This window comes from Sceloporus occidentalis, unplaced genomic scaffold (assembly GCF_023333645.1).
Source record: "Sceloporus occidentalis isolate IW3139 unplaced genomic scaffold, rSceOcc1.0.p SCAF_2, whole genome shotgun sequence".
NCBI lineage: Eukaryota > Metazoa > Chordata > Lepidosauria > Squamata > Phrynosomatidae > Sceloporus > Sceloporus occidentalis.
In genome coordinates, this window is record NW_028316982.1 from 246680174 (window position 1) to 246696222 (window position 16049).

General features: G+C 37.6%; 1 protein-coding gene across 1 annotated transcript in view; it reads right to left on the reverse strand.

The window, feature by feature from the left end:
- TNFRSF19 (TNF receptor superfamily member 19) overlaps positions 1-16049 on the reverse strand; it is a 66933-nt gene that overhangs the window by 18734 nt on the left and 32150 nt on the right. The window contains exons 4-5 of the mRNA XM_089512615.1: positions 11577-11755; positions 10593-10678 (exon numbers count right to left, since the gene is read on the reverse strand). Of these exons, the coding sequence (XP_089368741.1) occupies positions 10593-10678; positions 11577-11755 (265 nt within the window). The remainder of the gene's footprint in view (positions 1-10592; positions 10679-11576; positions 11756-16049) is intronic.

The window sequence follows — 16049 nt, forward strand, 5'->3', positions numbered from 1 at the left end:
AAGGTGCAGAGAATAGGGGCCAGTTTCCTCCCTCTGGCAAGCTGCACTAGTACATCCAATGCATCTGTAGTGATGTCATGCCACTTCTAATTTGAATTTTGACTGATTTGGGGGCAATCTTTTCTTTTTGCGTTGGGTCGTATGTTGCGGTGGTGGTGGGGTTGGTAAACAAAACTGTAGCATTTTGCTGTTGGGAGTCTTTAACCAAAAAACCGCACACATCAATTTTCTTTTTCAGTGCTGCACACCTGGCAACAAAACTTTCAGAGAGGGAGGACTTTATATGGCTGAAGCCAAAAAGGTTTCATTCTGTATCAAAACTTTGAAGAGATAACGGTTGGGGAACTAGAAAATATATGTGTGGATTAAGTAAAACAGTATTTCCTGAAATATATTACTTTGTAACATGAACAAAAATGAAATGCTACTGAAAAGTTTGTTAAATTTATTGAGAGTAATAATAGGAGACATTCAGAACATAATAGACAAATGCAGCAAAATGTATGTAGGAAGACCCATGCTAGCTAATTGTTTAAGAAACTGTGTCTAACAGTTTAGTCACTAATTGATACCAAGCCTTGCTTTCTAAATTCAAACCATGAATGTATAACTAGCCTAAAAAGCCTTAAGGGACAGCTGTAATCATAAATATGTTAATATACACCACAAAAACATCCATTCAGTATAGGTCAATCACTACCCCGGTCGCTCTGAAGAATTTCTAGTTCATCTAAATCTGATAACTAGGCAGCAATCTCATTGTTAATAAAAAGTAATAATTAAGTAAAATATCTTGCTGACATACTATGCCTAAAACAAAACTCACTCAGCCTCTGGCAAGAAGGATACTAATTATAGGATTGTCTCAGAAGATGAAAGGTTGATTCTAGTACTAACTTGTGCAGAAAATTGGTAAGAGAATTACTGACATCAAACTCTTTAGCGGAAATTAACATTTTCTTCTCCCTTCCCAGAGAGTAACACTAAACGTTACAGACTATTGATATGACTTTTCCCTAAACATAGATAATCATAGTGCTTTTAGCTTCCCCTCTCTGCTCCTTGATGTGTACATGCATATGTGAGTCCATGTGCCAGGCTATGCATATTAAGTCATTAGAGGGGATGATAGAGTTTTGGTGTGCATCATTTATCTCCCTCCAGCTTGTCCTTTCAGTTTAGCCCAGAAATATTGTTCTTTGATCAAGCAGACTGAGGGAGGAATTGATGCGACATCAGAGACCTAGCAATAAGAAAATAGGGTTGTGTGTCATCCACATATTGCAACAATTCAGCTCAGACAGCTGGCAGACATCTAATAATGTCTGGATTACTTCCTCATGTAACCATTAAACAGTAAACGGGACTTTGGGAAACCTAACAACACCTCAGATCCCACAGCACTACCAAATTTTGCCCAAATGGTTAGATTCAGAGTCACTGTTACCAGTACAGTCACCCAGACCCACTTCAGGCAGACAACCCAGACGATCTCATGATCAATGGAGGCAAGTGAAAGCCATTGCCTAGAGTGGAGATGCCATCACAAGATATCTCCTGAATCTTGTACATAAGTGGAATTAAGGGTTGTATGTTTACAGAAGGATATTCCAACTCAAGAGGAGTTTAGTTTCCAAATTAAACACAGATATAAAATTTGGAAAGCTGCCAGCATGCTGTACATTATATGGCATTTGAATACCACACAAATGCTAATTTACATTCCAATCAAAAATGGATACAATCTTTAACAAATGAGATAATAAAACATCTTCAGTCTTTGGAGCTTCAATATAGAGGAGCTTTTCATCCCTCCACCTGGATGAAATTTAATAAGCCAAGTGAATAAACATGTATGTGTGTGTGGATAGCTGACTTGCAAATACCAAGAATACAAACTGCTTGAAAGACATCATGGGACAATGCTTCCTGGAGTGCAGGGGAACCTTCACTCATTTGGAGTCTCTTCAGAAGGGTGAGGCCCAGTCACAGAATAAAACACTGAGGCAGCACTTTAAATGACAACAGGAAGAAAAGCTGGTAGGGAAAAAGTCTGAGTTGTGAAAGTAAGACAGCAGTTGCTTGTCTTAGAGATACTTCAGAGGACCTTAGCGCTCCAGGGAAGAAGAAGTCTAGACAGAAAATTGGGAGGGGAGCAGACCAACACAATGCACACAAAATAAAACTACTCTCCAGTTGACAGAGAAACCCTTACTCTTATATTTTAGAGTCTCTGTTACACAGCTTTTTATTAATGGAGAATGGTGATGATTGAAGTCAAACAGTTTTGGGGAGCAATCTAGCCAATATTTATTTAAAAAAATAAAACTGTGAATCAATTTTCTATTTTTAAGAATTTCCAAGGATTTTAAGAATCCTGAACAGACAGAATAAAAATAATGATACTTGACAAATTTAATAGTAGCAGGCAGTCTTTCATTGAAAGACCTCTCATTTTTCTGCCTGGATACACTATTGGTACTGATAAAGCCAGTGAAACACACTGGCAAACATCCCTATCTGATGAAAAGGATGTAAAATTTCATATTTATACTGTTATACTTGGTACTTATTTACTATGTCCAATATGCATAACCCTTGTTTGTATCAAGAAGGGGCCATGATTCAATATAACTATCCTGAGTAAACAATCTTGGTCATATATAAACGTTCATACTTTCCACAGTTTTGGAAAACTGGAATATTGTAGATGAAATGCTGATATAAGCCACACTAAGATACAATATATTAAACACTGTAGGATGCTGTTTTCATAAATATACTATAATCAATATTTGGGTAAAAATGATCTCCCCCATCCACCCCATTTCCTTGAAGTATAAAACTAGATATGGAGGTAGTATAAGCATAACAGGGAACAGAGTTTACTAAACAAAATTTTAAGGGCCAAATAATGGTCAGCAAATGCATCTATTCAGATCCTTTAATCAGCCCTGTATTATCTTAGTGTACATTTACTTTGCATCTACCAGTATAGCCATATGGTTCTGTTGACTTTGAAGTGATATGAAAATTATCTATTAAAACTTTAGGTACTCAGTTAAACAAAGTGGAAAAACAAGATTTGGAATACTCTGAACAACAGGTTGTTATTATTACACAGACACAAAGTTTTCGTCTCTGTCTAATGTTCTTTTATATCTCTTTTTGTCCAAAAGATCTGAAAGTCAGGACGGATGCATGAGAAGTCATCTAGGCCTTGTATAAGTTTCTGACATGTGTCCTGATTGATATGAAAATAGCAACTGGCTATATCAAAGGAAAACAAAACTGGAAAATTCTTAAACCATTCTGTCAGTTCTCCTTACTGTGTGTGCAATTGTTCCTTTCATAGGTATTTCTTGAAAGTTTCTTTAGGTCTTATTTGGACATAGGAAATTCCTACTCTAAACATGGTTTCTCTTAATTTCATTTTGGCTTCAGCTTCATCCCATTTTTATTTCCTCATTTCCTTTGGTACATTGCTTTCCCTCTTCCTTCCTGTACAACAGCTGGTATGAAATGTAATTTTACTATCTTCTTTCTTGACTTGTGTTTTGATATATAGAGGCTCACTGTTATTCTTTAAATGTGTGTGTGGGCATCAAGCCTAGCTTTGGGTTTTGAAGACAATGGGAGGACAACAGAGGCAAAAAGGAGAAAGGTCTGTCCAGTGAACAACTGGCCAGTCACCTAGTATTTGCCTTATTTCCCTGGAAAGAAAAATACAGACAGAAGGCTCTATGCATGGTGATAACAGAGCAAAGCAAGTGTTTATGGAATATTTATGCCTTAGAGAAAAGAATCAGTTATAAGTGTTCCTAATTTTTTCTTTTAAAGTCATCATAATCTTTCTTTGCTGCTGAAAAAGCACCTGTAATTTGAAAAATGAATTTTAATCAAGGCAAAACCATGCTTCATTGCTCAAATATAGGTCCAGAAGAACCCAGGAATGCAACAAACCAACATCTCAGGATGTTCTCGAACAAGTGGTCCTGAATATATTGTTGTGGCTTAAACTCTCATCATCTCATCATACTGTGTTGACTAGGGCTGGTGGCAGCTACAGTCTAACAACATCTGGAGGACCACAACTGATTTATTTTAAAGAAGTACAATCATAAATGCATTATGACTGCATGGTGAACTTGAAAATGTTCAGCACTGTTCTCCCTTGCACTACCTAGTTTTCACTGTTTCTTGAGGAATACTGCAATATATCGGGAAATTCTTTGTGAAAGTATTTTGTTATATAGGTATGGTTTCACTGAAAGGGTTAAAAATGAAGCTTTATCTTTATGAAGACAGGAGGAACAGCAGTGCCATTTACAACAGGATTTTGTTGTTGTGTGCCTTCAAGTCGTTTCCAACTTATGGCGACTCTAAAATAAGCCTGTCATGGATTTTTTTAGGCAAGATTTGTTCAGAGGAGGTTTACCATTGCTTTCCTTTGAAGCTGAGAGCATATAACTTGCCCCATGGTCACCCCATGGGTTTCATAGTCAACTGGGGAATCAAACCTCAGCCTCTTTCAGATTCTGACATGAACACTCAAACCACTAAGCCCTGCTAGTTTAATGGGATTACCTCTGCATAAAAGTTGTAGTAGTTTCAGACTGCCTATGTACTGTGTACTATGGCTGGGCTTCCTCTTTCTCACCTCTGTCCTTTAATCTCTGTTCAGCATTCAGCTGCACGCATTATCACTTCCACCCACCGCTTTGACCACATCTCTCCTGTGTTGGCATCCCTTCACTGGCTCCCCCTCCCTTTCCACATTCAGTATAAGCTCCTGCTGTCGACATTTAAAGCCCTCCATGGACTGGCCCCTCCTTACTTATCAGATCTTCTTTCTCCTCACCTTCCCACCAGGGCCCTCCGTTCTGGTAGTCAAGGGTTCCTGTCTCAGGCCAGGATTTCCTCTGCCCCATCCCGGATTCGCCCCTTTTCACTTGCTGCCCCTCACTCCTGGAACCTTCTTCCCCCACAAGCAAGAGCCATCACTTCTTTAACTAGCTTCAAAACGGAGTTGAAAACCATCCTGTTCAGAGAAGCCTTCCCAGGCATTGCATAATTGTCGCTTACTATCTGATGTTCTTTTGTTGCCTGTTTATCGAACCATTTCCTGTATTGCTATGTATTGTATATGTATTATCCTACTTGAGAGTATGTATTTTCCCTGGATGAAGATTAACCTTCCATTTTGAAGCCAAGCCCTCCCTCCAGTCCATCCACCTTGGTCCAGGCCTTGGAGGTAGAGAGGAACTGCTGGACCTCTTACCCTTTCCCGCCACCACTCCCTTCTCCTTATGTGTCATGTCTTTTTAGATTGTAAGCCCAAGGGCAGGGAACCGTCTAACTAAAAAGATTGCATGTACAGCGCTGTGTAAATTTACAGCGCTTCATAAATAAAGGTTAATAATAATAATAATAATAATAATAATAATAATAATAATGTTGTTGTAAAAGGACATCCACAAAATAATTTTAAAATGCAGGAAAAGAGAAAGAAAAGTATAAAAGAGAGAAAAATAGAATAGAAGTTTACCCTGGTCCTACATAGCTTGATAAAAGCTTGCACAGTTAATTTAAAGGCAAAGGACATGAGGAAGATTATAAACATTTTCTCTTTCATCTTCAACAAGAGAAATTCTGTTTTTAAAAAACCCAATGAGGGCAGCCTTCAAAGTATATGATGTTTGGGGGTGATTGTAAAACTTTAGGCAAAAAGGTTGCTACCCCACCAGACACATACACAGCTGCCCTCCTTTATATCTTTCTCTCCTCACTTTTTTGGACCCATTTTTCTTTATGGCAGCTTCCAGCATTGTACAAATCTAGGAATTCTGTCACTAACTCACTCCCCTGCCTTGTGCTGCATGACCAGAAGACCTAATAAAGCCTTACTATTTCTCAAGCTGCATCCACACTGCAGAAATAATCTGGTTTGACATGACTTTAACTGTGCTGGCAATATGCTATGGAATTTTGGGAATGGCGGTTTGTTGTGGCAGATCTTCTGGCACCAGAGCTTTGTTGTCCCTTATCTAAAATGGCAAAATCAAAGTTTGCTATTGGATTTTTAAAAAAATATATATATTTTTGAGCCATGGGTAGTTGAATCCACAGATAAAGAATCCATGGATGTGGAGGGCCAAGGGTAGATTTGAGCAATCTTAGCTGAGGATCTAAGGCAAGGGATTCTACTTCCCTAAATATTAAAGTTTTAATAAGAAAAACACAGGTGGGAAAACCTATTTGCTTTTCCACATTTGGTGGTTGCAAGGAAATAGTCTACATGGATTCTTACACATCCTTCCTTGAGCATTTTAACTGATTTAAATTACTTTAGAGGATGTTTTCTAATTAGTCTGTTTTGATATACAGTGCACCCTTGGTATCTGCTGGGGTTTGGTTTCAGGATCCCCCATGGATACCAAAATCTGTGGATACTCATGTTCCATTAAATGCAACGGCACAGTAAGATGTTGTCCCTTGTATAAAATGGCAAAATCAGAGTTAGCCCTTTGGAAATTATATTTTTTAAAAAATATTTTCAAACTGTGAATGCTTGAATCCATGGATAAGGAGGGCTAAGTGCTCCAGTCCATGATGAAGCTCCTGTTCCTGCAGAAGAAAACTCCAAAGGAAATCTAAAAGTGTATGATGTCAACATTGACTGCCAAGTGCCGGTCACACTCAACTCTGCAGAAGTGGTGTGCCAACTTTCAGTGTGAACATTTTGAGATAAAAGATGCAACAAGGACTGGGAGATCTTCAATGGTGCCTCTTCCTGAAATGATTATGTTCATGGCCTGATTTTGACAGATTGACAAATCTCAGCTAAAACAACTGCTGAGATACTAGCACCACCTTGTAATGAGATCCCAGGTTAAAACCAAATTTCATTAACAATTTAAGAGTGTGTGTGGATTAGATAGCCCTTTAAAATTACAGGCTTCTGCACTGAAGGACAATGGTATTCATCATTTTCATTCTCTTCATTATGTGCAAATAGGACTCCTCTTGGGACCATGATGGGAGCAGAGTTAAGCCACCCCTCTCCTTATAGTATGGTACAGTATAGTATGGTTCAGGAGCATTTGCAGCCAGTTTCAGGCAAAAGAAATCACTCAAAAGGCTCAGAAGGCTTTCAGGATCTCCAGGGGAGCTTAAAAAGTGAGATTGGGGGTCCACACGATGTGGCCCACAGGCCACACTTTTGTCACCACAGCTAGAAGGCAGCAGCTGGTGACAACTGTATGACTAGCAGAGCCAGCATGGCCCAATAAGGAGCCACTTTAAACCCCCTTGCTTGGATAAAATAAAACATAAAAACAAAACACAGGGGCCTCTTTCCAAGTGGTAGTACCAACCAGAAGGAGACTCACTAAATCAACTGCTGAATGATAAACCAACCATTATGTAAATCCTGTTGGTTCAAAGGGTTTGTTACTGTAATTAGACTAGCAATGAATTAACTTCACTGAATTAAACTGGCATTCAAAACATTTCTAAAACTTAAATGAAGGGTAAAACAGAAGATAAAACTATGCTTATCAATGTGAATACTTATAAAAATATATGTAAATGCTCAACAGTTGATAAAACTACAGCGCTGGCGACAGATGAAGAATGTTACATGTTATTAATTTTATATTTTGCAACATGTGATATTCTCAGCAGCCTCGATCTAAAATCAATATGTCACTTTTCAATAGCTTGACGATTATTTGGCATAATTAACTGTGTCTGATTTTCATCACTTTTTTTAAAAAAAATCCCATCTGGAAGAAAGATACATGCATTTTATTTTGTCTGTATCTTAACTTTTCTGTTTATACGTGTTCTTACCTTTGTTTTAAAGTTCCCCCATAACATGATAATGACAAAATACATCATGCTTTCATTCAATGTTTTTCCTTTTAATTTCAGTTTTAAAAAACAAAAATTGCATTACCAGCATATAATGAAATCTTCCCACAATAAGATGCAGATTTGTGTGAGCATGGTATTTAAAATGTACTGGGGCAAAAACATCATTGGCTATTATCAAATCATACAGAATTCAATGTTTACTCTATAAAGTTTACCCAAGAACAATTACAATTCTCATGGCCTTTTACACTCCTTACTTGTCCACTGTGGAATCCTTTCAACTTTCTGATGGTCTTTTAACAACCTGCAACCAGTTTTTTCATGAGTAAATATTTAAACCACAACTCTGTTTTAAAAGGTCTGCAGACAGAGAGAAGATGAAAGCTAGTCCAGAAATTTATAGCTAACTGGGTAATAATCAACTGCTACCCACATTCTGCAGTCCTCATTAACGTCCCAGTCATATCATGAGACTTTTGCTCAGGAAATCTGTTTCCCCAACTTAGCCTCAAGAACAAACAAAAAATTGCCAAAGTATACACATTGTGATTAATTTATATAGACAGGTATTTAATAGTTGCCCCTTTCATCTATTTCAAATACAAAATTAGCAGTGCAGGATGCCTACTTCATTTATAAAGGAAGTGATAAATAAATGACTAAGTACAGTATGCTTTTTAATGGCTCAGAATTATAGTCATATATTATTTTTTTCTATACTACTATGTCCATATTTCATCCTATTTTATTATTTACATAGTACCAGTTTATTATTATATTGCACTTTATTATGCAAGCATTTTTTTCCTATGCTGATCTTATCATAAACAACAGCATGTACTGGTGATACAGTATTGCTTATATTTGCAGGGCTTTTTGTTCTACCATTTTTGGTCTACACTGGATCTTCACATAATACTTCAAAAAAATTTATACAAGATCTAGACATAAATAAATTAGAAGGAACTATACTATAGCTTAGCTATCTAATAGTATCAATATATTTATATTACAAATTGGATAACAATTTGTTATAAGGCATAAACATTGTATATACTCATGTATAAGTCTTGAAATTTAAGTAAAAAAATTGACCCCTAAAAACCTGGTTCAGCTTTTCCATGGGTCAAGGTAAGTACTGTACTTCAACTCTTATTTTAAAAAAGAAACCATCCTCTGAGTGCAATTTGACCAGGAAACACTGACTCTCTCATCCAGCCAGCCTTTAGGATGAGCGATTTGTAAAACATTTTGGCATTGTTTGCATCATCCTATAGATCCTTTGATACATGAACCTAAGTTTTACCTTCAACCTATCCACAGGTCATAACAAAATCCATAATTCTATCCCCAAAACCTGCCCCTAACCTATACATGAAGTCAACTTATAGTTAAGTATATATGATAATTACATTTGTATAGAGATTTTAAATAACATGTTTCTGTTTGAAGGGAGTAGGTCCTGCATTGCCAATCCTTCCTTATTCAAAACATTACAAGTGTTACCTGCCACAATATGTTGTATACTGAAGTGCTCTTGTTCTCTGTTATAGTCACCAATGCATCCTCTACACTATCCCATTCCAGTCTTCCCCTAATTTTCCGTTCACACACCTCACCCCAAATCAATCAACGTTTTATGGCTGCTGAGTCCCTTCACATTTTTAAATAATGCTCTTTTTGTAGTCATATACACCTTGGAGCTTGTTTGATACCAGTCTGTTGATATCATTTTTTTGGGATAGGGTGAATCTGACATTTCTTGCAGAGCTAGTTACATGCCTCCATTGACAGGAGTCCAAAAATGATGCCCATTGCAGCTATCCAGGAGTAACAAAGTAATCTGGCAAGTTCAGCAGGTGTGTCTGAGTAGCTGTCTAACAAGAGATAGGCTCTTCCTCTATGTTAACATCAGGGAAGAAAGAGGAAGAGAGCATAGTATCATTTGGGACTATCAATTTGAGAGTGAGTAAACTGTTAGCCTGGGAGACAGTGAGAGATTCAGACTAAATCTGTTTCTGTCCCATCCAGAAGAGATCCAAGATTACAGTTAGTGTAGCCATACACTATAATACATTTGTTTCTTTTGCTCCTTAGTGTAAGTTTGGTGTATTGATCCTTCTTTTACATTCTTTTACTGCCCTTTTCCTTATAAGTTTCATTTTGAATTTTTAATAAATCCAGTGACATAATTTTAGAGATCCCTTCCTTGTAAGCCTAGCCCACAAAACAATATCATCAGCGTCACCTACTGTGTCTAAGTTTATAAAGAACCATCATGCTTCAAGCCCAGCCAACAGAATTTGGCAAAGAGGGAGGGATGGCAGTGACACAACCTGAGTTTGCCTTTGGAATATTTAGTTATTAATAATGGGGCACAGCATATATCACATCCATTAAGAAAACTGGGAAGAATTCTTACAGATTGGTTAAGATATCAGCACATTTTTTGTTTCTTCAGTAAAATCAATGTGTAATAAAATGGTTAAACTTTGGATCATATCCTATTACCCAGCTACCACATTTTAAGAAATGAAGAAGTTGTGCCATATGCTCAAATATTTCTCTACCTCTTAAAAAGTACCATAAGTTGACTTTAGTGATGTAACATTTGCTTTTCTTGGAATGGTAGTCACAACATCAAATCAATTTCAGTTTTCATAATACATTCAAACTATGCCTAAAAATGCCCGTTTTAATATCAGAGCACTTACAGTGTGGTTCATGAGGAGGAGGAGGATCACCACAAGGAACACACTCCATATCCTGGAACCCCCCAAGTTTTGTCTTTCTGTAGAAACTGGAATATAGAGAAAGATCACATATTTCTCATATCTGACCTCTAGAGATTTTTAACATAATTGGGAAAAGGGGCTTAATTTCCAAGATACGATAAAGGGACACAAGAGGACAGCTCTGTCAAAAATTTGTGAAATCATACAAAAAGACAGAAACTGGAGATTAAGATTCAGATGATTGAGAACTTTCAGCTTGTTATCCAGGGATGCACGTGAAGAGACTGACTTAATTGTTTAATCATTTCTTTCACCACTTATTTCACAGTGACAGCTGCTAATTTTGCCCATGATCCATCCTCTTACTATGGCTACATCATTATGTAGTGGTGCTCTCTGGTAATGTGGAGAGTCAACAGCAGGAGAGGTCTTTTTTCACTAGGAACTCCATCCCTCCTCACAACTGTGTTACATGATGACACACATGAAGCCTTTTAAAAAAATTCCTGCATACAAGAAAAACTAAGCTGCATGTTGGTCTATTTTTAAAATACTATCTGCTAGTTGTATTATGACAAAGCAGCAGAGATACCCACTGTTCAAAGACAATGCCATCTATCTGAAAAAGTCCCATGTATAGTAATTTTAAAGGAAACAATTCAATAATATTAAGAAAACATTTTAAATGCACAGGGAATACAGCAGTTTGAAAATCAGTTTAGAATACTATTGAGTTATCTATGATTCTATGAGTCTATATAAAGTTTTTCATTATTTCATCATGAGCTAGTGAAGCAAGAGAAGTATGGATAGTTATCAGTTTTCATGAGCAGAAAGTATTCGGTTTATAATGGCAAAGCAAGCCAAGACTAAGAACACATGGCTCTCTAAATCTAAATGTATCTGTACTAAGGCTACAGATACTTTATGTGCAATTTTGTTGTGACCCTTTCTGCAACTCACCCTGGTAAGCAGTCTCCACAAACAGCATTGCTGGTAGCAGAACAATTGGCTTTCTGAAACCGATTTACTATAGCACAGTCCAAACACGGTTTGCATTTCTGAAAACCCCAGTCTTCCTTGAATCTGTTTGGCCTACATGTCATGCACTGGGCATCTTCCCCATATCCAAAGCCGCATTCCTGGAGGGATTAAAAAGCAAGAACACACTGTTCAGAAATATAGAAGCATGAATAAAGGGAGACTTGAAGGATGAGATAAAGACTCAGTGTAATTATTTCTGAGAATACGGACCTTCTAGAGACAAAAGCAAGCCTTTCAGCAGGTTCAAATGTGCCTTTCACTACTAATAATCTCCTTTACTTCTACAAGCAATGCTTATTCATCCACTTTATTTGAGAAACCACTGAGCATTTGAATGATAAAGGGCTCCATGGACTCCCACTGCTACATTATTACAGGCTTATAGGAATTATTGAGCTGTCCATTTTTTAATTAAGGCAGGTATGTGAAAGTTAAGAAGCTGGAACATGTGAAGTTTTCAGACAGTTTGATTAGAAGAGAAAAAAATTATAATTTTGAAATAATTAAGCCCCAAAAGTGCATGACTAGCAACAGTTGATAATATGTGTGTTACAGTGCCTGTAATTAACTAAAAGGCATGGATGGTTTAAAAAAAATCACACAAACCTTCCCTGCAAATACAGAATATTATTATACTTTCTCTAGTGCGTTACAGAGCGCTGAGAAGCAGCGGTCTGCTGCCACCACCAGTTGCAGCGCAAAGGAGCCCCAGCGTCCAAACCGCGCAGCTCCTTCGCACTGCAAATAAGAAGCCCCAAAATGGTGCTTCTCTTTGCGGCGCACTAATGACGCCGCGAGGTGCCAATGGCGCACTCACAGCGTCATTTGCGCTGTGCGACATGCGGACGCAACGCATCTGCTACGTCAAGATGGCGGCCCCTGTGTGGAACGGGCGCCGCCATTTTGTACGGACTCAGTCAATGTTAGGGTTAGGGGTGTCCGGAAGGGATGCCCCTTCTCAACCCTAATACGTATCGAGGCAACCCTAGCACGCCGCTTCGGTGCGTCTGTAACACGCCTCAGATTATTTAATTGCAGCCCATGAGTTTGAGGATCAGTTTCTATTTAAATGCATATTTTAGCAATTCTGCAATTTTAGCAAATACAGCTTGAATCTCCCTTATTTGAAATGTTTGGGATCAGAAGTGTTTGGGATTTCAGATTTATTTATTTATTTATTTTGGGATATTTGCATATATATAATGAAATATCTTGTAGATAGGACCTAAGTCTAAACATAAAATGTATTCCTGTTTCATATATACTTCATACACATTGCTTGAAGGGAATTTTACACATAAATTTTTTAATATTTTTGTGCATGAAACGAAGTTTGTGTACATTGAACTGTCAGAAAGAAAATGTGTCACTATTACAGTCACCCATGTTTTTGGACAATTTTGGAGTTCCTGATAAGGGATACTTAACCTGTGTATGGGTGCAAATAACTTTAAGAAATTTGTTCCCTACTCTTCAAAATGCTTTGCCAATTGTGGTTCACATATAGATTAGGACCACAGATTGCAATCAATAATGTAGACTTGAGAAATAGCAGCATGAAATGCCAAATAAAACAGTTTGGGGAAGGGCAGTAAAAGGTCTTTGCCTAGTAATGAAATGGTGGAGTGATCAGGCAATGCATCCTGGGATAGAATTTCATGAGTGATGTGCCAAAATTGAGAAGGTGCTTTCTCCAATCACTATAGACGTCACATCATACAGGGGAATAACCTTGGAGATGGCCTCTAAAGAAGTGCTCAGTGGACAGACAAGATGATGTAGGTGTAGACTGCAAATTAAGTTGTATTTGGGGTGGGAGGTTCATGACAAAGCCTTGCCTTCTCTTTCTCACATTTTCATACCTGTTCTGATGGCACAGGACAGGGATAACCTGGGTCTCAAGGGAAGTTACTTTTCTGTTGATAATGGAGCTGAAACTTTTATTGCCTTCAAGGTCCCCCCAAGGCCAAGAGGAGGAGTGGTCTTTGCCTGCATTGAGATCCCTCCAGAGCAACTGAACTACAACAAATGATACAAATATAGACCTATGACTCTGCCATTGTCACCTGCTCATGTATTATTTTAAGCATTATTTTGCCTGATAAAGAAGCCAGTGGGCCTTTAAAAGCTTGCAGTATTATTTTGTGCATTTCAGTTGGCCACAAAGTTATCGCTCTTTTGTGGATTTTGTTATATCCAGTTGGCTATTGCTTCCATGCCACTCTGAAAACTTGAAAAGGCTTCCTCATGGTATGATGCTAATAATGGAGTGTACGTGATATAAAATGCCATCTAGCCATACAGATTTGGCTCAAAAATGTCCTCACATTTCCCTCACCTTATAAAGAAGTGCAATACACGCACTCTCATTAACCAAGCAACCGAGACACATTTCTTCTTCCCCTTCTTCCCAATATCTGTCTCTTCAAGAGCAGTTTTGCATTGTTTCATAGAGTACCAGAAAAATCATCAAAACATATCTGTTTTTCATTTTATGGAGTGGGTACCAAGAACATTCATTAAGCAAGCTTCTGCCTTTCGATTTAACTCTACAGAGCAAACTCCCACTTCCACTACAAACTTGTTAAGTTTATTATTGTCCCAATTACATCATACTTTGTTTCCAATTCTAGTAGGACAAGAAAGAGTTTGGAGAGAATAGACTGAATTACAAAAAAGGAATGTTGCAAAGTAAATCAGTCAATATTTAAGTATACACTTTATATCTAGATGACAAATGCAATGGTTTCCTATTGACATGCCAGCTTATAGGTTTGCAGTCTCATTCCTGGTAAAGACTGATGAAAATCCAGCTCTTCTTCAAGATAAATGCCTAAATCCAATTACTGGTCCCAACTCGAGTAGATCCACTCAATCATGAGATTTACATAAGTGTTGATTTACCATTCAGCAGTTCATTCAACTGGCTTGCTCTAGTTGGAACTAGCAATTGGATTTAGACCCTTGAGTTCCTCCTCTGAGCCTTCCTTTTAAGTTATAATTTCCCAGTTGCTTTCTACCTGGCTGGTAAAACCTTTCCCTGTTCTTCATGTACATTCCTGCTATTACAACCAGTTCGGTCCAGTTTTATTAAAATAACTTGCCAACTCTACACATTCACTTTGCCTTTAGGTAACAGCTGAAAGACTCTCTCACTTGACTGCTTTTGCCTACTGAGAGGCTTTTGGCACCCACCTTGTTTAAAAAAGAATATCTTGGTATAGTGTTGATTAGTTGCAGATTATGAGATTGTATAATGCCTACTAAAAGAAAATATAGTCACTCAGTTTACATTCTTCCTCAGTTATTAGAATGATTCTGTAACAAAGTACAGTTGTTATTCTAGCTGGATCAACAACTATCCAGAATAAATAGTAGTAAATTTCACTCTCAGCCCTTCTCTTATGCATTTCTTAATAGCCTGTTAATTCAATGGGAGCCAAGTCAGCATTACAGTTAAAGACCTTTGTTGTCTTGATGCATATGTTTGTTCTATATAACCAAACAAGTCTACAAATCATATTAACATATGACATATTAACAATATACTGTGGACTCTTGGTATCTGCTGGGGTTTGGTTCCATGACACCCTATGGATACCAAAATCCATGGATGTTCAAGTCCCATTAAACACAATGGGTAGTAAAATGGTGTCCCTTATATAAAATGGCAAAATCCATGGATATGGAGGGCCAACTGTACATCAGACGATATTGTTACAGTACATACTTTCACATGTTTTCCCTCCTATTTGCACATGTTCTGCCACAAGTTACCAAATTAAGTGCAAAATAGCCAGGCTACTGTTTAGTCTCACATAGAGTTGACCCACTAAACCAATGGACTTATTTATGTATTGACTCATCATTCAACAACTGATTCAATGAGCCTGCTCTAGTTGGTAGTGACTGGTAGGATTTAGGCCAATGGGTTGCACACTTTCAAAGAACGCTTTACAAAACTTAGGATATATTTTCTCTTTTTGCTGTTGTCCCATGTATATACACATGGGATATACATTACTGTGAAAGAAGCGGACAGGCAGAACAGTAGGGATGCATTACAACTAATCCCTTAAGTATAAAAATGTAATCAAAAGCATAAAATTTATAAATACTGTATAAGCTACTCTTGCTATATGCGAGTTTCCCGACATTTTGATTTTCAAAACCCTCTTCTACTGGCTTAAAACCCTCTTCTCTGGGCTTATGACACAAGTAACCCTTTAAACAAAAATCATACCAGTTTCCAATTCCTGGTATTTCCAGATGGAGATGGTAAGAAATATGCCTGAAATTCTGCATATTTGTTCCCATCCCAGTCCATACTGACAGGCAATCTCCTCTCTCACTCCATCGTTGGCTTTTATTCATTCAGTCTTCACTGTGGTT